This window comes from Colobus angolensis, unplaced genomic scaffold (genome assembly GCF_000951035.1).
Source record: "Colobus angolensis palliatus isolate OR3802 unplaced genomic scaffold, Cang.pa_1.0 Scaffold142, whole genome shotgun sequence".
Lineage (NCBI taxonomy): Eukaryota > Metazoa > Chordata > Mammalia > Primates > Cercopithecidae > Colobus > Colobus angolensis.
The window spans coordinates 5,632,103-5,659,783 of NW_012114511.1; the positions used below are offsets into that span (position 1 = coordinate 5,632,103).

Consider the following 27,681-nt stretch of genomic DNA (forward strand, 5'->3'; position numbering starts at 1 on the left):
TTTTTTTTTTTTTTTTTTTGTAGAAATGAGAAACTTAAATTTTTTATTTTTTGTATTGCCCAGGCTGATCTCAAACTCCTGGACCCAAGCAATCCTCCCTCCTCGGTCTCCCAAAGTGCTGGCATTACAGGCGTAAGTCACCGCGCCTAGCTATTTATTAAATGATACATATAGAGGCTTCTTCCTACAGAAGCCAAATGTGGCATACACAAATCTTTATCAGTTCTTCCGTGAACCTCTGATTCCTGTCTGTCCTCTCCTTGCTTCAAATTTCCTTAAGGCTAGAAAGAACCCTCTTTACTCATCTCCCATCTGTCTAAGTTGCACACAATTCCTTGCGACACAACAGGAGCTCCATAAAAACTTATGGTGACCAGACACAGTGGCTCACGCCTATAATCTCAGCACTTTGGGAGGCCAAGGCAGGCAGATCACCTGAGGCCAGGAGTTTGAGACCAGTTTGGCCAACATGGCAAAACCCTGTCTCTACAAAAAATTAGACAGGTGTGGTGGTGGGCACCCATAATCCCAGTTACTCGGGGGCTGAGGCAGGAAAATCACTTGAACCCGGGAGGCAGAGACTGCAGTGAGCCAAGACCGCGCCATCGCACTCCAGCCTGGGCAACAAGAGCAAAACTCCAACTCATGGTGACCATGATAACAATTCAATTCAATGCCTGCAAATGTATACTGTTGCTAAGGAATTTTAATTACATTGCTAAGCCAAATACAGTCCTATCACTGTGATATCAGAGTGGGAACTTAAACTTCCTTTGATAAACAAGTCTTTTTGAGACAGAATCTCTCACACTGTTGCCCAGGCTGGAGTGCAATGGCGCCATCTCGGCTCACTGCAACCTCTGCCTCCCAGGTTCACACAATTCTCCTGCCTCAGCCTCCCAAGTAGCTGGGATTACAGGCACACACCACCACGCCAGATAATTTTTTGTATTTTTAGTAGAGATGGGGTTTCACTATGTTAGCCAAGCTGGTCTCAAACTCCTGACCTCGTGATCTGCCTGCCTCGGCCTCCCAAAGTGCTGGGATTACAGGCTTGAGCCACCGCGCCCGGCCTGGGCCCTGGTTTTAACCTCTTCTTTTGTTGCTCATAGTTTCTTAAAAGCTCTTATTTTCTCTATTTTATTTAAATGGGGTGATAACCTTCTTGTAGAGTAACATGGTCTTTACTGGAAAATACCAAGCACTTCTGGATCTCCAGCCACTTGCCCCGGAATTGTCAGCGTCCAGCACTGGAATTGAGTTACACATGAGGGAGGCTGACATGCACTCGGGTGTTCCCTCACACACGCCTTGCTCAGGCTCCTCAGCAGCCACTCCTCCTGCACCCTCATGTGGAAGGTGGAGGTGTGGCGGATGGAGGCTGAGGGACCTTTCACTCTGATATTGTGACTGTGGACAGAATTCACTCCGTATCTCAATTGACTGTTGGACCAGGTCGTCCTGAGGTGATGGGCCCTGACTCTCCTTGGGACACTCTGAACAAGGAGAGATCTAGATCTGAACCTAACACACAGATCTTGGATTGAGAAGGAGAACTAGGGCACAGAGAATAGGGAGGCCTTTCATTCCCTTGATGCATAGCCACATTTCAGGTCACATGCAGCCAAGATGCTGTCTGATTTGAAGTGAGCCTGATCTTGTGCAGTGAGCACTGGGCCAGAAGGCAAGAGTGTGCAGTGACAGGCCAGGACCTGCCTCTAATTCACTGTGTGACCTCAGTCAAGTTATTTCCCTTCTTTGAGCTCAGCATCCTCTTCTTACCAAAAAATGACTGGCCAAGGTGGTCCCCAAGGTAGTTCTGACTGTAGTCCTGGCATCTGAGAAGTTCTCAATTGTTTCAGTATCTACGGTCAACCCTGTCCTAGTGGCACTAGCAGCTGTTGCCCAAGGATGAGACCACAGGGGGTGCTGGCAGTTGCAGCCTTGTCAGGCTGGCCCAGCTTGTCCAGATCTAGTAGATGGTTTTTGTTGTTATCCAAAAATTGTGTTATTGGGTCTACTGTTCACAGGACTGATTGGGAGTGAATGAGATGACTCATTCACCTGGGGTCCCTTAGGCTTCATCAGCTTCTGGGAGGGCTTGGTCTTGGCCCTGGGATAGCTGCTTGGTTTTGTCCAGGGGCAGCCTCCCTCCCAGGATGCCACTTCAGGATAGTGGCAAATGTACTTCTGAAGACCTACAAGCAAGGACCCATCCACAGCTCGGCGAACCCTCACCCTTTCCAGACCAATCCATGTAAACGCCCACACCTGTCCAGAGAGCAATGGCAGCCTGAATGCTTGTTGGGTTGGGCTGCAGTAAGCTGAGGCACAGGTTGGTGGGTGAGTTGGTTGGCCAGCTCCCGGTCTGCTTCACCTTGGAGTGGGTATCTTGGGACTCAGCTTCACAGAAAAGCCAGGCCAGAGCTGAAGCTTCAGGAAAAGGAGGCAGGAGGAGTAGGGTAGGAAGAGAGGCTTGGGAGGCCCAGGGAAGGCTCTGAGCTTAGGAGGCAAAGGCAGCTGCTGTTGTGGAGCCTGGGCCAAGGCTGTGCTGATTCTGTCAGCTCCATATCCACCTCCCTTTAGAAGAAGGGGGAAGTGGAAGAGGTTCCTAATCCTATCTTACCCTTCAAAGAATCCGATGAAAACTACAGACCCTTGATTGCCTCTATCCAGCTATTCCCTGGAAGGACAGAAGCTGGGCTGGTCCCTCTGCTGTTCCCGGTCATCCTTCACCGTATCACTCTCCCACTCAGCACACGGACCTGGTGCTCACTGGCCTTGAACAGAGGCACAGTGGCATTGCCTTTAGGACATTTTGTTCTTATCAGTGTAGCCTCTTTGCTCTGGGTAGTAAATGATGCCACTGCACTTGCACATCCAAGGAAAGCTGAACTGAAGCCATAGCAAGTTGAATCCTCTCTCTCTCTCCCCGCCCCCACCCCCAACCGCTGCAGGAGCCATCTCATGGCTGTCTTGAGGTTTTTACTTATTTGGAAAATGCTTAAAGATTTCCCCCTCCCTTCCTACCTCTGCATCTGAGTAGTAAAAGGGCTACTGTGGATCCTCTGGAACCTCCCGGAAGGCTGGTTGGCCTCCTTCTGTCGCTCTAGATGCCCAATGTGGGGCAAGGGCAGTTGAGCAGACTACAGCTCCTCCTGCCCCTGGCAAAACCATCATATCCCCTGGTGGCACTTCTTGGAAGGTGCGGTGTCTGTAGTTGTCTTAGCAGTTGAGGGCCAGCCCTGTGTACCCATCACTGGTCTGGACCGTAAGGGGTCGTGGTGCTGCTTCCTCACTCCTGGAGCAAGAAGGCTGCGGGCATCAGAACCCTCTGGAGGCTCCGGTCTTTCTCTTCGCCTTTCCTGCCTAGCTCTCTTTGGTTGGGACTGGTACAGACACTTGCAAAAACAAGAAGGACCTAATAAGGCTCAATTACCAGGTCAAGGCACTCGATGAATCATTTACAAAGTCCGAGCCATACAGGTGAAGGTTTCAGGTGCCAGAATGGGGCTGACTGAGAATTGGAGCCTTCACCTGAGAAGGCCTGTACTCACATTTCCTGCAGGTCATCCCTGCCCTGATCTCTATGGGAACTGGAGCCCCACTTGCCCACTGCCTATCCAGAACCAGGTTTCTGAGTAGCCCATGTGAATGTCACCTCTGGGACTGTACAATACAGTAGTCCTAGATCCTGGGACCAAGGGAACTACTGGTTGGCGTGTCTGGAGAAGACCCCAGAGCTTGGTGGACAGGCCTGGCATCGTCCATCTATCTTTTCTGCTTCCAGCTTGAAGGCAAGAAGGTGGGAGGTGCCCCTGCCAGAAGCTGCTCAACTCTTCCCAAAGCTGCTGTGCACCTGAGACCCAGGGCTTCCTGGGCCTTTCTGACCTAGCCTGGGCTCCTAGGCCACATCTGTGTGCTCACGCACCTCTCCCTGCACGTTCCCCACCCCACACTGTGTTTGCATCCATGTGGCAAAGCTCTGGGTGCCTGCCCCTCTGCAGGCCCCACATCAGACTGGGGCTGAGAATACTGAGGGTTGGTTCAAAGGGCTGACTGCGGGCAAGAGAAGCAAGCCAGTGTAGGGTTCCCCTGGACCTGACCCCCACTCCACCTGTAGTCCTCTGGGAATAGTCCCTTCTTCCCTGGGGCCGGTTGAATAGGGTGATCTGAGACACTAGATAGCGAATGCAGAATGAGCCTTTTGGCGCTGATGCTGATGGAAGGAAAACAATCCTTAAGACCCGGCCCCTGTCAGAAGCTGGAACCCAGCCCCGGTCCCTAGACTGGCCACAGGGGGGCACTTGATCTCCAAGCAGCAGCTCAATCTGAGCAGCCACAGTGGGCACCAGAACCTCTTCCCAGGTTGAGCACTGACTGCTACCAACACGCCTGGAAAGGTGGTGCCTGTTACCATCCCCGCCCCCACATTGCTCTTTTGACCCCTCTCCCTTTTATCCTTCTTTTTAAAAAGGTTTATATTTTTAAATAGCATTCCATTTACAGAAGTTGAGAGAAGAGTTGCCGAGATGGTAGTTTCTGTAAACGGTTTAACATCTTACGTAACCATAGTTCTGCCCACTTTTTGTCTTCTGCTTGGCTGTAGAGGCGGCAGTTGCCAGGATGGCCCATCTCTGGGTGTGGAACACCTGGGTTGGGGCCACCTCTGCCACAGCTCCTGCTGGGTGACTCGCACTGCCAGCTAAGCCTTAGTGCACAGGGGGCCCTGAGCTTCAAGTACTGAGTGGCCCAGGACCCAGGCAGCATGGGGTGCCAGCCAGGATAGTGCATGAGTTCTCAGGCAGAGTTCCCCATTGGGAAGTGGGGAGCGACAGGGATGGTAGCAGAGCAGAAGGCCAGGAACAGTGAGGCTGTCGGGTAGGTGGGGATCCTGGGGCAGAGACTAGGCTGTGCAGCTCAGTGCACCCTCTGGAGATGCAGTACCCTGGACCCTGCATCTAGAAGATGCAGTTGTAAAATTTCTGGGCCCCACCGCAGGTGCTCTGAAGAACTGTGAGGCCTACCTTAGGGGTTTCTCCTGCGCTAGTCATCCCTGCTTTGGGCGACTGAAGCAAGGAAAACGCAGGTCACTCCCACCTCCAGACCCGCACTACTTCCCATTGCCCATCCTCCCAACAGCCCAGAAGCAGAGATTCTGTCCTCAGCTAAAGGTGAAAAGGTCCTAAGGCTTTTGGGAAACTTGGTGCTCCAGGAAATAAGTGACTTGGGTTTCTAAGGTATGTGTGGGCACTCAACGCCCCTGTCATGGCTATCACAGCCCTCTGATTTGAAGTCCTCCGTTTTATTGCTGCTGTTTCTAACCTCTGTCAGCACTGCCTGGGAGTAACGAGTTCAAAGTCCCTAGTTCCCCACGTTTCCAAGTATGTTATGTGAAAGCCCTGGCAAGGACGAACCTGATTAAACTGGAGGAAAAAGGTGGAGCAAGCAAGACTAGGACATTTTTGTTTCCCCAGCTAAGCTGCCTAAGGTTCAGGGACTCGGACAGGTGAGAAAGGCATGACCACCACCTCAGCCCTGTCCCTGGAGGCTGGGGAGAAGGGGAAGCAGTGAGGAGACTGACTGATGTCCTGATGCCCATGCCCCATACGGCGGTCATGAAGACTGAGTGGCCCCATGTCCAGAAAGCCCTCAGCACAGGGCCTGGCACTCGTGAATACCTCAATAAATGGTAACTTAAGAGAGCCTGGGGGGCCCCTCCCACTGCAGCCAGCCTCCAGCAGAGTTTCTGGCCTGAAGCCCAGGGATGGCCTGCGCATGAATCAAGCAGGCTATTTCTAGAGCTGGCAGGGGGCTTTCTGTCCCAGGGGCAGGCGAGCCAATCCTGTGACAGGGAGAGCACAGGGAAGGGGTTATTCAAGTGGATTTGCACCATTGTATTCGTTTCCCTGTCCAGAGCTGCCCATGCAGGATCCTGGGGTGGTCAGGCCATCCAGGCAGATGGAAGGGACACTCTGCCTGGGGCTTTCCTGCTGCAGGGTAGGCTCTGACTGGATGTTAGAGAGGACTTTGTTGTAGCCCAGTCACCTCTGTTCTCTTTCTGATCCCTTTTCTATCCCAGTTGGGCCTGAGCAAGCCTGGCTTGCCAGAGGCTTTAGAGCCATAAAGGCCTGGGTTCGGATCCTGCCCTTGCCTCTGCCTCATCGCGTGTGCTTGAACGAGAGACCTAACCTCTCTAAGCCTCGAATTCCTTGCCTGTGAAGTGGGAATGATGGTAATATCTACCTCAAAGTTGCTGTGAAGACAAAATCAGGTACTTGACCTTAGGAGGACTCGGAATAAATGAGCCATTCATCCTCTCCTTCTGAGCAGGCTTTCCTGGTGAAGGGCGTCTAAACCCAGACCTGTGCTGCTGAGTGGGGCCAAATGAAAGTAGACTGGGATTAAACCTGTGCCACAGAAGAAGGAAAAGGAACAACATCTCCGTGCAGAGGGCAGCTGATACAATGGGAGGACCTGGAAAATCTCCCTACCAACCCACTCAGCATGCTCTGTAATAGCGGTGACACCAGGCTCCAGGGAGAGGTGCTGCCAAGAGAGGGGTCTGAAAACAGATACAAAACAAGAAAACTGAAAGAAAACCCCCAAAGAACTGGTTTAATTGATAAGATTCATGCATTCCTGAACTTCGGAAAAGTGAAATGCTTACTGCTTATGAATTTGATGACAGTGGTTGTTTTGAGATTTTAAGTGGCCACAGATTGACTAGCAGCCATTTAAAATATGTTCTTACGGGAAGAGAAGCTAATGCCGCACATCAGCTGACAAGTAGTGGGTAGTTGGGGTCCTTCTTGACCTATGGATTTGTTTAGCACTCAGATCTCTTGATAGACCACTTAGCCATGACAAGGCTCAGGTTTCCAACTACATTTGGAGGGAAAGTGAGCATGTTAGGCTCAGGAAGACACCACACAGGCTCCAGCCACCCACCCACTCAGCCAGGTTTTCATCCCTGCCTTCTTTCATCATTTATGTCAAGGTATAGAGGTTGGGGGCACATTCTGAAATTGTGTATTGCCCAGGAATGAAAAACCAGGGCTCTTGGTGATTCTTTGAGTGTTTAAAGCCCCCTTTTAAAAGGAGATTTTAATTCCCTTTATAATTCTTTGAGTGTTTAAAGCCCCCTTTTAAAAGATTTTAATTCTCTTTCCTCTGTTACTCTTGGGTGATGGGTCAGCTGTATCTCAAGAAATGACCCCCAGTTCCCCTGCGGGGGGACGACATGCTACCTGGTTTACAAAGTAGAATTGGCCAACTCTGGTTGCCTTGGCATGCGGCCATTCTGCAAGTTCTCTAGTACTTGTCCCTGTGAGGGTGAGGGCGTCCTGGGTCTGGAGTGGCAGGAGGGAGAAAGCACCTGAGCTGAGCCACCCTCCTTCCGTTCAGCAGCAGCAATGGCAGGAGCACAGTTTCGCCAGTCTGCTCAATAGCTTCCCCCTGCTGTAGCCTTCCTGTGGTCCTGGGAGGCTACCTTTGCAGGGCCTAGGGTTTGCACCAGTCCATTCTCACCCTCTTCCCTCGTCTCCCTCCAGTGTATGTGGTAGAAGACCAAAGAAGAGATGAGCTGGGACCATCCACCTGCCTCACAGCCTGCTGGACTGCTCTCTGTTGCTGCTGTCTCTGGGACATGCTCACCTGACCAGCCCAGCCGTCCTGTCATGCCAGCTCTGCCGCCACCTCTGACAGGTGTGCCTGCCCCCGTCTCTTCTGATTGCTGTAACAAGTGACTAGCTTTGCAGAGACACCTCTACCTTCAGCACTATGGGATTCTAGATTGGTGGGGGTTGCTACTGTTTAATTCAGTGACTTGATCTTTTTAATGTCCAAAATCCATTTCTTATTGATCTTTAAAGATGTGCTAAATGATTTTTTTGGCCAAAGGCTTAGTTGTGAAAAATTTATAATTTTTAAAATTATACATTCAAGGTAGTGGCCAAATGTAACACACCATGGAATGATTTCTCTGCTAACAGCCTGTATGTTTCAATAAATTTGTCCAAAGCCCAACTGTCTTTCTAAATGATTCCAGGTCTAAGCTACGCTACCTGGAGTCTGTGCTTGTCTCCTGGACTCTGTTACCATGTCTAACTACTCATCTGCTCGCTAAGGCTTATAAAATGTGGGTATCTCAACTGGTGGCCACCATCCAATATATGACCACCAGCAGCCAATCTACCTTTTTATTCTGGTGGTGATGCAAACAGTATGGGTGCTACAAGGAAGGCCAGTTCTGAGGCCAGGTGTCCTCTAGCCGGGTCATAGGCGCCTAGCCAAGCTACTCTCCCCCTAGTCCCACTCAGAGATAGGCTGAGAGAGGAGCGTTTGCAACCACAACTTGCACCTACCTTTACCCAGAGCCTAGGAAAGGGCCTTTTGGTAACCAGGGGCTGCCCCTGGAGTGGCTTCCAGGCCTGCTCTCTGGAAACCCAGGAATCTACAGTTACATGGGGCCAGACAAGAGGTTTGAGGTTTTCCTTTTTTTTTTGAGATGGAGTTTTGCTCTTGTTGCCCAGGCTGGAGTGCAATGGTGCGATCTCGGCTGCCCACAACCTCCCCTTCTGGGTTCAAGCAGTTCTCCTGCCTCAGTCTCCCGAGTAGCTAGGATTACAGGCATGCACCACCAGGCCCAGCTAATTTTGTATTTTTAGTAGAGACGAGGTTTCTCCATGTTGGTCCAACTGGTTGCGAACTCCCAACCTCAGCTGATCTGCCCGCCTCGGCCTACCAAAGTGCTGGGATTACAGGCCGAGGTTTTTCCCTTCTGGCTGTCCCCTCCCACCCCTCTCCCCAATTAGTCAGCCGTGCCACTCATCTCATCTTTGGCCACAGGGTGGCGCCGGGCTGCCATAGCAGCAAGTCTGATTTTCCTCCATCAGCTGGCCCGCCCTGGCCCAGCCAGCTGCAGCTGACAGCTCCCTGTTGACTCTGCCTTCCCTCCGAAGCAGTGGATGTGCTGATAAATGTTTACCAGTGCTCTCTTTAAGAAAAAAGAAAAAAAAAAACAGCCATGTTTTGTAGCATGTCCTATGTCTTATTTCTGTGGTGTATGTGTTCCCACCATGCCATGGCTGATTTCAAGTTACCAATGTGATGTCACTGACTGGAGCTGGGCCAACCTCACAGATCACACTCATTGGAGCTGGGCCAACAGAGCCAACCTCACAGATCACAGCCAGTGCACAGATAGAGCACAGATCGTGGTCAAATGTAGTAATATAATTAGGGATGCATTTTGAATATTTACTGTCCTTGTTTTTAACATAATTTGCAATTTACATAATTATAATGGCTGTCTTTAACAACTGGCTTGCAACAAAATTTTTGAAAATTGAATAACTGGCCCACCTAGGCTGGGATGAGCCAGCTGGAGCACACCATTGCCCCTCAGCCTCTAGGAGGCCTCAGGATTACAGCGTCCATTTTATGATATTGGCCAAAAGGAGACAGTCTTGGAGGTGCTGCTGACTGTTGAACTTCCTTTTGGAATGTATGGGAGAAGGCAGGGAAAGGAATCTTTAGGCAGACTGCCATCCAGGGACTGCTATTCTGTTCACTGAGATTCAGCTGTGAACGTCTGTTCTTTCTTCCTCTTCTGTCTACTACATGCAGGCCCGGAAGCTGAGGGGTTAGTCAAAGGTACAGGAAGGGAAAAAAGAAGAGGGCAAGAGCCCATCCCCCAAGAAAGGAAGGGCTCCGATGCAGAGGGAGCAGGAGCTGAGGTGGAGATGGCCACTGCCTCTCTCACCCTCTGCTCCATCCCTCTGCTGAAGAAAAGCAGGCTTAGCAGAGTGGGACAGACGCTTTTTATTGGTCTGGCTGGCATGCCTAGTGGAAAGCCCAGGCAGAGCTTCCTATCTTGCCCTGGCTCCCATCTTCCCTCTCCTGGGAGTTCATCACACACCCCGAGAGGGAAGAGTGTCCTGGGCAGAGGTGGCAGGCAAAATCAGGGTAAAAACTCCATGGCTTGGAAGCAAATGGGGCTCAGGGTGACGCAGAAAATGTGACGTTGCTAGGTCATCCAGATAAAGTGTCCATCGGGGCAGAAGAGAAGCTGAAGTTTCCCTGCAGAGACTCCTCTGCCCCCACCAGGAATGGGAGGGGCAGGAGGAAGAGCTTCCCCGAGAGGCTCCCTACTGGGCCCTTCGTGCCATCAGCATCTCCCGGATGTTGTCCTCAGCTTCCTTAACGCTCCGCTCCAGGTAGGACTTTTTCTGCTGCAATATGAGAGACAAAGATTAGGACCAGAGTGAATGGGCTGGGCTGGACGTCCAATGGTTATGGCTTTTCCTTTGTGACGGGTGACTTCCAGGAGCACACTGTGAGCCAGGTACACACACCTGCCCACAGTGCTCTCCCCACCTCCGAACCATGGGTGATCATGGGCAGGCAACAGGGAGGAGATGGCTTTGGTACAGGAAGCACAAGTGCTCTGTGGAAGATAGGCAGTAGCACTCTTCCCCCAGAAGGAAGCAGACTCTAAAAACAGGCGTCTCGGTACACGAAGTTATCCCAGACAGACAAAGACCAGGAAATTCCAGGACAAAGCTCCTGTCCGTAACAGACTACCTCCTCTCAAGGTTTTCCATGGCCTGGGCCAGGCGTCTGTAGCCACTGCAGCTATAAAATGGACGGTGCATGCTCTGCCCTGTCCAGCAGGAATATGGGCTGCTGTGAGGGCTGTGGGGCTGTCTCGCATTGCACTGAGGGGGTGAGTCAGGAGGCAATCTGCTTTTCTAATGAGACTGCTGCCTGCCAGGAATCCAGGACACTGACACACCGAGGTAAGCAGACCTTTTGGAGGCTTACCTTCTACCCCATCTGGGTCCTAAATTAAAAATCATGGCTTAGACAAAGAACTTTCACTACTTTCAGGAGCCAGGATTACAAAGATTAGTCAAAGGAAATGATGTCTGTACATTATTTGCCCTGTGCTCACCCCAGAAGTATGGTGGTTTTACCACTGGACCTTGCCCTGAAGACATAGTTGTGGCTGTATTCCCAGTTAACAGACATGAAATGAAGCCTCCCTTTTTGAGGAGTATTATTCATGTCCTAAAGGAATACTCAAAATTATCACCTCCCAGGGCACATGTGACTGAGCCACACTGGAACCAGTAATGCAGTCACCGGGCAGCCCAGGCCCTTCTCTCACCTCAACCCCCTTCACCCAAGCACCTGTTGATTCTGTTCCACCCACTAAAGTGCCCACAGGACTCAGGGAAGCATGGAGAGGTTAGGGCGGAGGACAGGTGAGCTCTCCGTCCAATTAGTTAGTTGTTTGTTTGTATGTTTTATTTATTTTTGAGACAAGGTCTCAGCTCAGAGTGCAATGGTGCAATTACGACTCACTGTAGCCTCTACCTCCCACCTCAGCCCAAGTAGCTGGGACTCTAGGTACACTGGGACTATAGGTGTGCACCACCACGCCTGGCTTTTTTTTTTTTTTTTTTTTGTAGAAATGAGAAACTTAAATTTTTTATTTTTTGTATTGCCCAGGCTGATCTCAAACTCCTGGACCCAAGCAATCCTCCCTCCTCGGTCTCCCAAAGTGCTGGCATTACAGGCGTAAGTCACCGCGCCTAGCTATTTATTAAATGATACATATAGAGGCTTCTTCCTACAGAAGCCAAATGTGGCATACACAAATCTTTATCAGTTCTTCCGTGAACCTCTGATTCCTGTCTGTCCTCTCCTTGCTTCAAATTTCCTTAAGGCTAGAAAGAACCCTCTTTACTCATCTCCCATCTGTCTAAGTTGCACACAATTCCTTGCGACACAACAGGAGCTCCATAAAAACTTATGGTGACCAGACACAGTGGCTCACGCCTATAATCTCAGCACTTTGGGAGGCCAAGGCAGGCAGATCACCTGAGGCCAGGAGTTTGAGACCAGTTTGGCCAACATGGCAAAACCCTGTCTCTACAAAAAATTAGACAGGTGTGGTGGTGGGCACCCATAATCCCAGTTACTCGGGGGCTGAGGCAGGAAAATCACTTGAACCCGGGAGGCAGAGACTGCAGTGAGCCAAGACCGCGCCATCGCACTCCAGCCTGGGCAACAAGAGCAAAACTCCAACTCATGGTGACCATGATAACAATTCAATTCAATGCCTGCAAATGTATACTGTTGCTAAGGAATTTTAATTACATTGCTAAGCCAAATACAGTCCTATCACTGTGATATCAGAGTGGGAACTTAAACTTCCTTTGATAAACAAGTCTTTTTGAGACAGAATCTCTCACACTGTTGCCCAGGCTGGAGTGCAATGGCGCCATCTCGGCTCACTGCAACCTCTGCCTCCCAGGTTCACACAATTCTCCTGCCTCAGCCTCCCAAGTAGCTGGGATTACAGGCACACACCACCACGCCAGATAATTTTTTGTATTTTTAGTAGAGATGGGGTTTCACTATGTTAGCCAAGCTGGTCTCAAACTCCTGACCTCGTGATCTGCCTGCCTCGGCCTCCCAAAGTGTTGGGATTACAGGCGTGAGCCACCGCGCCACGCCAATAAACTTAGACTTTAACTGTGGTGAGCTGAAAAAAAGGCAAATACTAGTAAGCCCTGACACACACTAAAGAATATATGTTCACTGGGTGTCACACAGAGGGGAGCAACAGCTCAGTGCCATACACCACCTGGGCACCTTGTGGACCCTATGTGAATGCGGGGAAAGGTAAGTGGAATAAGCCTGCTTCTCCCCCTACAAAAGTCAGCCAGGGCCCAGGGACTCTGGTCTGTTGCATTCAATCTCTGCCAACTTGCTGAAAACCATAAACTTGGAACATCAGCAAGAGCTCTTCTGCCCTCCCACCCAGGCTCCCCAGCCAAACTCAGGCTGTACCTCTCAGCTTTAAAAATTCCTTCTTCTGCTGGGCACGGTGGCTCAAGCCTGTAATCCCAGCACTTTGGGAGGCCGAGACGGGTGGATCACAAGGTCGGGAGATCAAGACCATCCTGGCTAACACGGTGAAACCCCGTCTCTACTAAAAAAATACAAAAATCTAGCCGGGCGAGGTGGCAGGTGCCTGTAGTCCCAGCTACTCGGGAGGCTGAGGCAGGAGAATGGCGTAAACCAGGGAGGCGGAGCTTGCAGTGAGCTGAGATCCGGCCACTGCACTCCAGCCTGGGCGACAGAGTCAGACTCTTGTCTCAAAAAAAAAAAAAAAAAATTCCTTCTTCTGTAAAATTTCTGTCTTCTAACACTTTCATGAATTTTACCACTGCATATCCTGAAGTCTTCAAGTTTCCAAACAATGATGCAAATTAACGTATCTATCTATATTTTTATTTTGTTTCTAGAGATGGGGTCATGTTGCCCAGGCTGGCCTCAAACTCCTGGGCTCAAGTAACCCTCTTGCCTTAGAGGCATGTGCCACAGTCAGTGCTGCCTTCATCTTTAAATTTTTAATTAGTTTAAATAAATGTAATAGACATGTCTTTAAAAAAAAAATCCCTAACATAGTGGACCTTTCTAACTGTATTTCAATAATTCCTGTCTCAGTCCCCAAGCATATTTAAGCCCAGAAAGACTCTCATCATAGTCAAACCCAGAACAAGGCACCTGTTGTGGGTTGAACTGAATTTGACAAAAAGAGATGCTGAAGTTCTAATCTCTGGTAATTTGGAAAGACAATCTTTGCAGATGTAACTAAATTAAGATGAGATCATATTACATTAGGGTGGGCCCTGAATCCAATCATTAGCGTCCAAACAAGGCGCTGTGAAGACAGGGACACACGCAGAGGGAGAACCCTGTGCTGACCGAGGTGGGGACGGGGTAACGCAACTACCAGCAAAGGAATGCCAGGCACTGTGCGCAGCCACCAGAAGCTGGAAGACGTGAGGGAGCGTGCCCTGCAGCCCTTGCATTTGTTGGGCTCCTGGCCTTCAGGACTGTGAGAGAATACATTTCTGTTGTTTGAAGCCACCAATTCGTGGCAAGTCGAAAACCACAATACCTGAAATGAGGGATGCCGCCACACGTCAGTTCTACCATAATTATTTGGGGATAATATGACCCTAGCTTATAAAGTTTTAAGGGCAGTTACCCAGGCCTCTGCAATTCAGTGTGGTCAGAGACATGGCAGGATTGGTCCTGTGAGTACAGAAGAACCTTGGGAGGCCTCTGTCTCCAGGGGTGTCTTAGTCTGTTTGTGTTGCTCTAAAGGAATACCTGAGGCTGGGTAATTTATGAAGAAAAAAGGTTTATTTGGCCCACAGTTCTGCAGGCTATACAAGCATGGTGCAGCATCTGCTTCTGGGGAGGGTTTCTGGCTGCTTGCACTCGTGGTGGAAGGCGAAGGGGAGCCGCCTGTGCAGAAATCATGTGGCCAGAGAGGAAACGAGAGAGAGGAGGTGCCAGGCTCTTTTCAACAGCCAGTCACTGAAGAAACTAAGCGTGAGAACTCACTCACTCCCAAGAGAATGGCACCAAGCCATACACAAGAAACCCGCCCCCACAATCCAAACATCTCCCACCAGGCCCCACCTTCAACACTGGGGATCAAATTTTTTTGCCGGGGGGGTCTGGGGGTACCCAATTTCAATAAGAGACCTGCCAGGGGGCAAACAAACCCTATGCACAACACAGCAGGGGCATCCTTCATTTCCAGTGTGGTGCTGTGCCCTTGGGTAAGGGTACAAACCCCATTTAAAGGGCTCTGCCCTCATGACCTCCTCACCTCCCAAATGGCCACACCTCCTAACACCATCACCTCAGGAGTTAGGATTTCAACAAAGACTTTAGGGAGAAACAACTCCTCACACCATAGTACTTTTCAGCTTCCAAGAAGCCATGCTAAGTCTCCGACCTCATCTCCAACAACTCTTCCCCGTCATTCCTTCAGCTCCAGCCACATGGGCTTCCCATGCTGCTCCTCCAATCCACCAGGTATGTTCCTGCCTGGCCTTTGCCCTTTGCTATGCTCTCCATGTAGAAGTTCTCTTCACCAGATATTCACATTACTCATCCCCTCACTTCCTTCAGGCCTTTCTCAAATGTCACCTTATATGCCAGGCCTTCTTGAGTACATGCTGCCCAATACTCCCTATTCTCCTCACCTTGACTCTTCTCCAGATCTCTTTCCACCATGGGAAGCAGAAACTGTCTGGCTTCCCTATGAGAAGGAAAAGTCCACAAGGGCAGGACTTCGTTCTGTCACCTGATACAGTCCTGCTGTCTAGAAGAATGGCTGGTACATAATAGGAACTCGATGTTTGTTGAATAAAGTGCTTTAGTGTGGGAAATGAATCCTTACTGATGTACACACACTTTTCGGTTTTCCCTTCCAACCTGAATAATCAAGAAACATCCACCAGAGGAAGCAAAGGCAGGAACTGACCATTTTCCTTCAAGGTGGTTTTCGGCTTTCGGCATTGCCCTATCACCCCTGCCCCTGGATATACACAGATTTAAAACTCCAACCTATCACTACAGACAATGTCAAGTATTTGAGGTAATGAATATGTTAACTAGCTTGATTTAATTATTCTACATTATATATATATATTTTTTTTTTTTGAGACGGAGTCTCGCTCTGTCACCCAGCCTGGAGTGCTGTGGCCGGATCTCAGCTCACTGCAAGCTCCGCCTCCTGGGTTCCCGCCATTCTCCTGCCTCAGCCTCCCAAGTAGCTGGGACTACAGGCGCCCGCCACCTCGCCCGGCTAGTTTTTTGTAGTTTTTAGTAGAGACGGGGTTTCACCGTGTTAGCCAGGGTGGTCTCGATCTCCTGACCTCGTGATCCGCCGGTCTCGGCCTCCCAAAGTGCTGGGATTACAGGCTTGAGCCACCGCACCCGGCCTATATTTATTTTTATTTATTTTTCTGAAACAGGGTCTTGCTCTGTTGCCCAAAGTAGAGTACAGTGGCACGATCTAGGCTCACTGCAAACTCCATCTCCCGGGTTTAAGCAATTCTCCCATCTCAGCCTCCCAAGTAGCTTAGGATTACAGGTGTGTACCACCACGCCCAGCTAATTTTTGTATCTTTAGTAGAGACGGGGGTTTCACCATGTTGGCCAGGCTGGTCTTGAACTCCTGACCTCAAATGATTCGCCTGCCTCAGCCTCCCAAAGTGCTGGGATTACAGGTGTGAACTACTGTACCCAGCCCACATTATATTTATAAATCATAATACTTTTACCCCATAAATTTATACAATTACAAATTATTGATTTATAATAAAATAAATAAATAATAAAACTCAAATGTCACAGATCCCAATGAGGGCTTTGGATCTGGCCTTGCTTCCACAAACAGAACAGGCCCTAACAGGCCTTTATGCTTTATATCAGGTCAACTTGCAAAACTAAAAAACAAACCACTCCAATTTCCCATGTCCTCGACTCTGAAATCCTTGAGGAACTGCTCTATCTGTTCCTCAGAACTGCTCTATGTCAGCCTCAGGGCTGCTAGGAGCGACATTTGAAAACCACACTTACTACCAGCAGTCCTGGGAGGGCATCTGCTGTCCTCACTGCAGCATCTTTCTGTCTTGCCGAGCAACTTCCCTCAGAATGCTTTCACCAGTAAAGTCTCTAGTGGCATCAAACCACAAAGCTCTGGGTGCAGCGACATTCTTGTGGGCCCTTGTCGTGATGACAAACTCTGAGATTTCCTGTGGGGCTCAGCACGGCCAGGGAAATGACATTGTTGGAGTTATTGCTCATCGGCCTGAGGTTCTTTTTTCCAGGAGTCAGACTGAGGGGCTGGTGTTTCGTTCTCATCCTCTTACCAAGGAAAGAGGCTCCAGTCCCTAGAACTTTTCTGACATGACACAATCTCTCAAATAGATTCCTGAGGTAATGCATCTTGTGACGCTATCACTATAGACTTTTTTCTTTTCTTAGGAACTTTGTCTCCAGCTCTCCTTCTCTAAATTATTATTATTTTTTTTTTCTTTCTTTCCTGTTTGTCCTGCCTTGGGGTATAGAAAAGGGTTTTCTCCTCTCTGTTCCTCTATTTTCCCATTTGTAAGATGAGGATTTGGGCAATACCAGTGCGATCCTCCACCCCCACCCTACTCCCATTTTTACTTTAGCCACACGACACTTTCTTCAAATGAACTCTTGCCTTAAAGACTAAACAAACAAAACAGGTTAAAATGGAGCTCAGAGAGAGGGGAGACATACCATGGATGTGTATGGATATGTACTTTTATCTCAATAAAAATAGCCCTGCTGGCTCATCTCCTGCCCTCCAATCCAGGCTTTGGAGGCAACAGACAAGGCAGACTTAAGTTCCCTTCTGCTCCTGATCTTCTGTGAGAGCTGAGTCCTCAGAGACCCTCTGCTGGGAGTCACGGTTTCTGACCCTGAGTGTTACCTGCCTTGGTCACATACTTCTCCCTTGCGTAAAATTCACAGCTTCCAGCTCCTGGAGACCACCGCCGACTTCAAGCTCTATTAATCAAAAAAACTGAAGGCAATGGCCATCTTTTTGCTGTCTCTACCATGACTTCCAAATTAAAAACCCAAAGCCTCACTAATTCTTGTGTTCGCTCATTAGCAGATCTGTAAAATGGTCAAAGGGTACCAGCTGCCCACAATATGGTATGTTTGGCAAGAGGCCAAGAACTCACTGAGGGCTGAAGAGGCATGTCTTGATGGGGGACAAGGGAAGGCAGGAGAAACAAGACAAAAACAGAAAAAAGGCAATGAGAGGACACAATCAGAGAAGTCAGGATGGAAAAAGGGACAGCATGGGCACAGCTGGAGCAGGCAGGGGCAAGGCAGAGCCCTGAGGGCACATGTGCCCTGAGCCACTAGCCTGGAGCGCCAACAGAGGCAGGCAAAATCCGACACCTGAGAGACAGGTCTAAGTGGTCCACGGACACGCCCACTTGTAAACTCATCGGGGTGCATCCACTTCACCAGAGGACACAGCTAGGTGATATGGTAACCACTGAGCTACACCGCTGGGACACAAATCAAAGGAAGATAAAGCAATCTTAGGCATGGAGCAGGAGAACAAAGACAAATCTCAGAAAGAGTTACTGTCCCTGCATCTTCTAGATACTACTTTAGAAATATCCTTCAGAAAAACAAAGAAAGAAAAAAGAAAAGGAAGGGAAAGGAAAGGAAATGAAAGGAAAGGAAGAAAAGAAAGAAAGCCGAGAGAGACAGAAAGAGGGAATGAAAAGAAGAGAAAAGAAAAGAAAAGAAAAAAGAAAAACCCCTTCAGAGGTCTTTCTGCTGAAGGACAGGGAAAAAGACGTACTTCAGCTAAGCGCTGACGTGTTTTCCTCCCAGGTGTGCTTTTACCTGCCGACAGACTGACACTGCTACCATATGGGGTCAGACTCCCAAACCCCACCTATGATCACATGCTGGCTAGCACCCCCAATTCAGTCTGCCAAGACGAACCCCTACACCACTCAAGCACTTTACAGCAGATATACACGAGGGGAAAAAATTCTTCTTCAAACAACAGTGTTTAGCCGCTCAGTCCCCCTGAGGTTTAGGTGAGTTCTACCTACTGCTGCCCTCCCTAACACATCAGCTTCATGTGAGTCCCAGAGAAAGCCCAGCGTACCAGATAACCTGGGAAAGACCAGATACAAAGCTCAGAGTGAAGCACAGAGCCAGGAGCGGCAACTGTCCCAATGCATATGGTGCTGATCAAGCCTCAGCCAAAGAATCACTACCATCTGCAGGCACCAGATGTAAAAGGGATGATGACAAGCCAGCAAATCATGTCAAGCAATGGGGTCAAGCGATGGGCAGCTGAAGTAGGTGGTTCAGAGAAGATTAAGGGAAGAAGGAATCTATCACTACCTTAACTATCAAAAGCAATGGCTCTCCAAGTGCAGTCCTCTCCCAGCAGCGTCGGGATCACCTGCGAACTTATTAGAAGTGCATATTCTTATGCCCCAACCCAGACCCACTGAACCAGAAACCCTGGGGATGGAGTCTGCCAATCTGTGTTTTCACAAGCCCTCCCAGGCAGCTGTGACGCACACTGAAGTTTGAGACTCAAACTTTTTGTTCTAAATCAGGAGTCAGCAAACTTTTAAGGGCCAGATAATAAATATTTTAGGCTTTCACTGTGGGGTTATCTCTGTTACAACTACTCAGCTCTGCCATTGTAGCACAAAAGCAGTCAGACAATGTGTAAACAAATGGGTGTGGTGCAGATGAATGGGCACAGCTATGTTTCGAAAGCACAGAAACAGGCAGTGAGCTGGACGGGGCAGGCGGTGGTTTGCCAGTGTCTGTTCCTTAAAAAGATGGAGCTTTAAAGGGTAGGACTGAGTCCAGCAGTTAGAGATTTTTAACTTTCACTGAAAGCTGCCTAATAAAAGCCTGCATTTCCATCTGTCCATCCTTCCATCCATTCATTCAGCTCACTGCCAAATCATTTCCCCTCCTTCATCCTTCACAAACCCTGGTCCTTGAAGCTCACGGCATCATGCTTAACCACTGGACTCCCCGCTCCTTGTTGCTGCAATCTTCCAGTATCCTGGGCACTATCCCTCATCATCAGTGGCTCCCTGTCTCCCTCTCCACCACTGCAGTACCATTCAACGTGACTTCAAAAGAATGTAGATGACTCACCCAATAGCACAGCCTCCTCTCTTCACAAATTTATGGTTACCCCACCTCAGTCACCCAGTCCATGGTCATGCCCTAGGTCTAGTCAACACCAGAAGCTGCACACCTCTGAAGTGTCCATTTCACCACCACTACCTCATATTCTTCCAGGTCACTTCTGATACTCTCGCTCCAGCATTTCTTCAACCCTGTCATGCAACAAGTTGTTCATTATCCATTATGCTTCCATGGGCTTTTCCCTTCCTACCCAGCTTTGCTTACATAGTCCATCATTTATATTTATTCTCCTTATAAATACCCTTTCACCTATGTCCCTCTCTCCCTCTGTTGCACTTACCTGGGAAAATGCCAACCCAGATTAAATTCAACCATCTACCCACTCCGTGCCTCACCTGAGTGGCTGCATGTTGCTGGAGGAAAATGCCAAATTGTGCTAAATGGTCTCACTTTAAATTCAGGGCCATGAATCCCAAATGGGCACTATGGAAATTCTATTAAACTTCCTTTATATGTTCATTGTCTGCTCTCCAAAATAACTATTTCATGCTTTGTCTTGTCTCCTCAAATCTCCTATGCTCCCTCCTCTCCTCAGCTGAGAAAATAAATCTGATGAGAACTCTATCTTCCTGCTACCAAATCTACTAATCGACCTACACCTGTATGTATAGTCGCTTCTTTCTCTGTTAAAATTGATAGCATGCCTGTACTGTGTTTTTAAAGGAATCAAAATACAACCCTGCACTTTGCAAGGCTGAGGTGGGAGGATCACTTGAGGGAAGGAGTTTGAGACCAGCTGGCCCTTGGGCTGTAATTTACGGAACCCTGGCCGAGAATATCACTGACCTATTGGCGAGACCCTATCCATATAGCGAGACCCATCTCTACAAAAATAAAAAAAAAAATCAGCTGGGCATGGTGGTGCATGTCTGTAGCCCTAGCTACTCAGAAGGCTAAGGCAGGAGGATCACTTGAGTCCAGGAGGTTGAGACTGCAGTGAGCCGTGATCACGCCAGTGCACTCGAGCCTAGATGACAGAGCAAGCCCCTGTCTCAAAACAAAACAAAAACACACAACCCTTCCACTTAGACAATGATTTCATCCCCACATCCCTTCTCAGAAACTTCACTCTTACTATTAACCCTCCTTTCTTCTTAATCTTCTATTTCTTTCTCTGCAAGATCCTTCTTGGTGAGGCAAATCATTAAAAAACCCTTTCTTTACCTCTCAGTCCTCTGTAAGTACTGCCTCTTTTCTACAAAACTTCTTGAATCAGTTTTTTGAGGCAGCTGCCTCCCCTGCCTTCCCTCCTACCTGCTCCTCAGACCTCTCCAATCACACTTCTGCCTCCTCTAATGAACTGGCTATGATTCAAGTCCAGTGATCTCTATGGGTGCTTCTCTGTCATCTTACTCAACCTCTCAACAGTGTTCAACACAGTTCTTGGAACACTTTCTCCTCCTAGCTTTCATGACACCACACTTCTATTCTCCTCCAACATAACTGGCTACTCTTTCTAAGTTCTCCTTTGCTGACTACCCCTCCTCTGCTCAGCTTCCGAATGCTGCATTTCACAAGAAGCTGTCCTGGAACTCCTCCTCTTCTACCCATCTGCACTACCTCTTAGAAACTCTCATTTCAGCCAGGTGTGGTGGCTCACGCCTGTAATCCCAACACTTTGGGAGGCTGAGGCGGGCAAATCACCTGAGGTCAGGAGTTCGAGACCAGCATGGCCAACATGGAGAAACCCCGTCTCTACTAAAAATACAAAAATTAGCCAGGTGTGGTGGCACATGCCTGTAGTCCCAGCTACTTGGGAGGCGGAGGCATGAGAATTGCTTGAACCCAGGAGGCTGATGTTGCAGTGAGCTGAGATCAAGCCACTGTAATCCAGCGTGGGTGACAGAGCAAGGCTCCATCTCAAAAAACAACAACAACAAAAAAAACCCAATACTCTCATCTCATAGCTTTAAACATTATAATGTTTGACTCCAAATCTGTATCTCCAACGCTATCTCCCCTTAATACCAGATTTAACATATCCAATTATTTATAAAACATATCCTCGTGGATGTCAAACCCAGACTTTAACATGTTTAAAACAAACACAAGTGATTTATAGTCACCCCCACCCCTATCCCTCCCTGACTTCCCCATCTCAGTGAATGGCACTCGACCCAACTGCTGAACGTAAAAAACAAAAAGGCCACAAAAAAAAGAGAGCTGTTTTTCAAGAATGACCCTACACAGCACATCCCTGATCTTTTCCTTTTCCTCAAACCCCATGCCTTCCATCCAATCCATCAGCAAATCTTATTAGCTTACTTCCAAATACATTCCCAATCTCTACTCTTCTTTCTGTCTAGCGCCACTGCCCCATCCTAGTCCAAGCCTCCATCATCTTGGACTAGGAGGTGTGTCATGGACACTCTCATACCGAATCAAGTTAGCCTCTGCTCAAAAAGCCTCTAATGGGCCAAGCATGGTGGCTCACGCCTGTAATCCCTGCACTTTGGAAGGTTGAGACAGGCAGATCACCTGAGGTCAGGAGTTTGAGACCAGCTTGGCCAACATGATGAAACCCCATCTCTACTAAAAATAAAAAAAATTAGCTGGGCATGGTGGCATGTGCCTGTAATCCCAGCTACTCAGGAGGCTGAGGCAGGAGAATCGCTTGAGCCCGGGCGGTGGAGGTTGCAGTGAGCCGAGATCACACCACTGCACTCCAACCTGGGCAACAAGAGCAAAACTCTATCTCAAAAAAAAAAAAAAGAAAGCCTCTAATGGTTTCACCTCACACTTAGAAAACAAGCCAGACTCTTTAACCGAGGCAATCAGGCTCCACGTGGCCTCCCTCCTGCCAACCCCTCCACTTCATTACTACTCTGTCCCCCCTTTCACTTGCTTAAACAGCTCCAGCAGACTTATTTCTGTCTTAAGACAGGAATATCTCTCTGTGTAATATTTCTCTGTGACCTCCAACTGGAATGCTCTTCCTTGAGGTACTTTTATGTGGCTGTCTGCTTCTTCTCATTCACATCTTAGCTGAAATTTCACTTTTTCAGAAAGCCCTTCCCCAATTATTCACTAAAGGAGGTCTCCAGTAACTCTCTAAAACATCACCCTTACTACATGATGGTTTCTTGTTTCTTTATTGTCTGTATCTCACCATAAGCTCCAAAGAGTAGGCATCATGTCTGATTTGATAAATGCTATAACCCTAGCACCAAGAACTGGCACATAATTCATCTAACCAACACGTATTGGGCACTCAGCACTCCAAAGAGCACCAACAGTAGAGCAGCGAACAAAGTACATACACACTGATCCCTGGAGATTATACTGTTGCAGGCCACACAGACATTGAGCTACCACTGTAACAAGGGATCTGAGGGAAAGCACGGTCTTCGATGTAGGAAACATCTAATGGAATCAAGGAACTCACAGAGGGACTCGAGAACTCAGCTCTGAAGGATGAGCAAGAATTAACGAGAGGAGAGGTGAAAGTGGGCAGAGAATAATTCCAGATAAATGAAGCATGGCAAGTTGGGAGAACTGAATGTCAACCAGGGAGACTGAAGCAGAGAGAGAGAAAGGATGAGAATACAGAGATGAGGCTGGTGAGGCTGAGTCGGATCATGTGGGGTCTTAAGCCATATTCAAGTTTTGGAATTTATCTTGAAGGCAATGGAACACCACTGGGTTTTAAGCAGGAGAGCAAAAGTCAAATTTCTATTGACAACAATCTCAGCTGAAGCATAGAGAATGAATGAGAACAGAGCTTCCCACAAAATGTCCTATGAGTCATGAATGGGTAACAGATGTGCCCAAGATATTGATCCCTCAGTCCCTGGAGTGGCTGGGTGGGTCCCGGGCAGCCAAAACCCCCTTTGGGGCAGTTGCCTCCAGCTTTGAGCACCTTTGTCCGGTTACCCCAGTGAATTGTGCAAATACAATTTTCTGAGAGCTGTACTGTAAAAAAAAAAAGCCTGGGAAGCACTGGATTAGAGAATACACATGTGAATGTTGGAAACCTGTTAGGAGGCCACTGCAATCGTCTTGGAAAGAGATGACAGAATCTTAGTGGTGACAATGGAGATGAAGAGCAGATTTTTAAAATATTCGGGAGGAAAATCAACAAGAGGACTTCACCATGCCCTTCATCATAACCTTCATTAGATGTCAGAAGCTGGGGAGGAGGATGTCAGGAACGACTCCCAGGATGCCCAGTTGGGGCTTGCACACTGGCTCAAGGGTGCTGCCTTTCACTGAGAGAAGAAATGCAGGAGGAGGACCTGGTTTGGAAGGGAAGATTCTGAGCTTTGTTTTGGACACAGTGGGTTTAAGGTACCTGTGAGACATCCAAATGAGATGTGAAAAACTAGATTGGCTCTGGAGTTCATGGAAGAAATCTAGGCTAGGGATATAATTTTGCATAGAGGTGGTACTTGAAGTCGTGAGAACGGATGAAATTCCTAGGTAAAAAACATACAATAAGAGGACTCAGCCTTGAAGAAATTCAACATTTTAAGACTGGAACGAATAGGAGGAACCAGTAAATAATACTAAAAAGGAGGGAAATGTGTATCACAGAAACCAAAAGGAGAGTAGTTCAGGAAAAAGAATGAGGTCACTAAAAATCGTTGGATATGTTCAACAGGAAGAGTGACAACACGTCAGAAATGGTTGGGGGCTAGAAAGGGGAGCGCTACATCAAGTGGCCTGTAGGATATCTTGCAACTTTAAAAAGTTGAGACCTGACCCTAACTCCATGAAGGAAAACTAGCAGACATTTTAACTGTTACAGGTGAGCCTCAAGAACATGTAATGTGGTGTCAGGACAAATAATATTAACTCCTATCTTCAATGAGATATTGGGTTTTGTGTAGGTCCAACACAAGGGTTGTAGAAGCATCAATATAATTATGCCCAAGGAAACGATTACAGTTTCCCAATATACATTACTTTTATTCTGTTTTACCAACATCAAAAAGTCAAGTGCTCTTCAATAAGACGGACTAGAGGAACTGTTAAAATTCTACAAGTCTTCCAAATGAGCAAAAACAACAACAAAAAACAGTAAGTCCCAATATTTCAGTTTGTCTTTAGTTTGTCCCAGTCTTACAGGAGCAAGAGGATCAAATCAACAGTGTTTATAGTGGAGTTTGGGCTGTAGGCATGGTAAAGGAGTAGGTGAATAAGGGTGTGCCTGCTAAGAGAGGAAGTAAGGGTGACACCTTGCATTCTTGGAAGTGAAGTTGTAATTGACACTAAGATTAACATGCAGGTATGTGTGGCTACAGCCTAAAGTCAATCCTGATCCTGCTCTCTGCTCCAAGCAATTCCTATTTTCTTTCAACTCAACAACAACGAAGACAACCCAATTTTAAAATGAGCAAAGGATTTGTGCAGATATTTCGTCAAAGAAGACGTATCATTGGCCAAAAAGCACATGAAAAGCTGTTCAACATTATTATCATTACAAAAATGCAAATTTTAAAAATCACAATGATAGACTATACCAACTAGGATGACTATAATAAAAAACCGGCCAGATGCAACGTTGCACACCTGTAATCCCAGCACTTTGGAAGGCCAACATAGGAGGATCACTTGAGCTCAGGAGTTTGAAACCAGCCTGGGCAACACAGCGAGACCTACGTCTCTACTAAAAATGTAAAAACAAAAAATAAAATTAAAAAAAAAGAGAGAAAACAACAAGTGTTGGCAAAGATGTGGAGAAACTGGAACCCTCATATATTGCTGGTGGTATAAAATGGGGCAGCTGCTACAGAAAAGTTTGGCAGTTACTTCAGTTAAAACATAAAATTACCATATGAGCCAGCTATTCCACTCTGACATACAAACAAAAACTTGTAAATGTTCATAGCAGCATTATTTACAACAGCCAAAAAGTGGAAACAACCTAAATGTCCATCAACTGATAAATGGATAAACAAAATGTGGTATATCCATATAATGGAATAGTGTTCAGACACAAAAACGAGAGAAGTACTGATACATGCTATAACATGAATGAACCTTGAGACATTAAGCTACGGGTGAAAGAAGCCAGACACAGAAAGCCACACACTAGATGATCCATTTATAAACATCCAAAACAGGCAAATCTGCAGAGACAGATAGAAAACAGATTCATGGTTGCCAGGTGCTAAAGGAATGGGCAGTCTCACTGCTTAATTAGGTAAGTTTCTTTTGGGGGTAATAAAAATGTTCTAGAGTTAGACAGTGGTGATGATTATACAACATTGTGAATTTTATGTTATGTGAATTTTACCTCACTTTAAAATATATATATATATCTCCTTTTCTTCTCAAAATGCTGCACCACAAGGGGAAAAGACCGGACACTGGCCGGGAACAGTGGCTCATGCCTATAATTCCAGCACTTTGGGAGGCCGAGGCAGGCAGATCACTTGAGGTCAGGAGTTGGAGACCAGCCCGGCCAACATGGTGAAACCCCACCTCCACTAAAAATACAAAAATTAGCTGGGCCTGGTGGTGCACGACTGTAATCCCAGCTACTCAGGAGGCTAAGGCAAGTGAATCGCTTGAACCCAGGAGGCGGAGGTTGCAATGAGCCGAGATCACACCACTGCACTCCAGCCTGGATGACAGAGTAAGACTGAATCTCAAAAAAAAAAAAAAAAGAAAGAAAGGACATTAAAAAAAAAAAGACAGGACATTAAATCTCTGTGTCTGAAAATAGGCATGGCAAGTAATGACTTTTACCAGCAAATCAATCTGTACTCCACCAAAAATTTACACACACAAATTGGTTGGGGTAAAATAAACTGCCATATTAATTGTAAAAATTAACTTTAATGCTGTAAGCAAAAGCACTAAGCATTTAATGAGTTAATAAGGTACTGTGGTAGAGCCAATGGATAAACAAGAGTAAACTTTTATGTGATCACATCATTACTTTCCAATCGAGTAACATATTTATACAACTAAAAAAATAGAGATATGGCAACCGGAAACCCATAAAAGGACCTGGAGACAGTGAAAACAAGCAAGAGCTCAAAGCCACGGCAAGCACAGCTGCATGACTCATAGGCACCTCCTCGGCTGATCTGTCTGGGTCAGCAGAGGGCAGAATTGGAGAACTACAAATACACTCCAATATCAAAGGACTATTTGTAAAGCTTTCCAAAACCCTCGGCTGTCTTTTCACTAAGAAGGAGAAAAGGAAATTCACAGTTACACCTGTCAATATCACCCAAGAAAATGCTGTCCTTCAAAGTTAAACTTCCAGGTAAGACAAGCAACCCAGGATCTTTGCTCATAGCTCTGGGTGTTCTGAGAGGTACTGAGAGATCAGGTCCACATCACCCAGTGACACTTCTCCATCCAGGGTGATACAGGGCTCAGATCATGATGAAATCACTCTACACACCAAACGTCACAGGCGCCCAGCTGCCACCTGTCCCCAACTCCACACCCACTAAGTTACCATAGAACTGGGGTAAACAGAGAGAATTTAATATGCTAATAGCTCTGATCTAATAGCTGACATAACACCAATTACACTTTTAATGACACCAGAGTAATAAAAGAGCCCTTGGCATACTTCTCTTTGCAAACATGACTCAAAGGGTGGTTTTCCTTTTGCCCTTTCTTCAATTTCCAGATGCCAGGCCACTTAGAAGCCACTTATCTCTTCACTCAGAGCTGGTATTCAGGGGGTTATCATTTTATAAGAAAAGGACCACAAATTTTGGAATGCCTAGCTACTCAGAGTATCCAACTATGGCATAAGGAATCCCCATTTCTTTCAGAGTAAAGTGAATGTTACAGGGTTTGGAGTCTAGAACCTGGAATTCCAGGTTACCACTCTGATGTCCCTCTCTTTCCCTGACTGATTCTGGTTCTGGCTCCATGAAGAACATGTGATCTCCATTTCTAAATCACAGGCAGAGGCCACCAAGTTCATGAGATGGCTTCACACAGAATCCATGGCTATTAGAAAATAAGAGCGCCGGGCGCGGTGGCTCAAGCCTGTAATCCTAGCACTTTGGGAGGCCGAGACAGGCAGATCACGAGGTCAGGAGATCGAGACCATCCTGGCTAACACGGTGAAACCCC

At 47.6% G+C, this 27,681-nt stretch overlaps 2 protein-coding genes across 5 annotated transcripts in view; one reads left to right on the top strand and one right to left on the bottom strand.

Moving 5' to 3' along the window:
* Window positions 1-8,024, top strand: part of CYSTM1 (cysteine-rich transmembrane module containing 1) — a 71,481-nt gene extending 63,457 nt beyond the window's left edge. For both annotated transcript variants that reach the window (XM_011935342.1, XM_011935343.1), the window contains exon 3: window positions 7,554-8,024. In XM_011935342.1, the coding sequence (XP_011790732.1) occupies window positions 7,554-7,660 (107 nt within the window). In that variant the 3' untranslated portion in view covers window positions 7,661-8,024. The remainder of the gene's footprint in view (window positions 1-7,553) is intronic.
* A 1,213-nt stretch (window positions 8,025-9,237) lies between these two features.
* PFDN1 (prefoldin subunit 1) overlaps window positions 9,238-27,681 on the bottom strand; it is a 62,106-nt gene continuing 43,662 nt past the window's right edge. Inside the window, exon 4 of one of the 3 annotated variants that reach the window (XM_011935345.1) lies at window positions 9,238-10,235. In XM_011935345.1, the coding sequence (XP_011790735.1) occupies window positions 10,152-10,235 (84 nt within the window). In that variant the 3' untranslated portion in view covers window positions 9,238-10,151. The remainder of the gene's footprint in view (window positions 10,236-27,681) is intronic. The other 2 variants (XM_011935346.1, XM_011935347.1) reach the window with 2 other exon arrangements.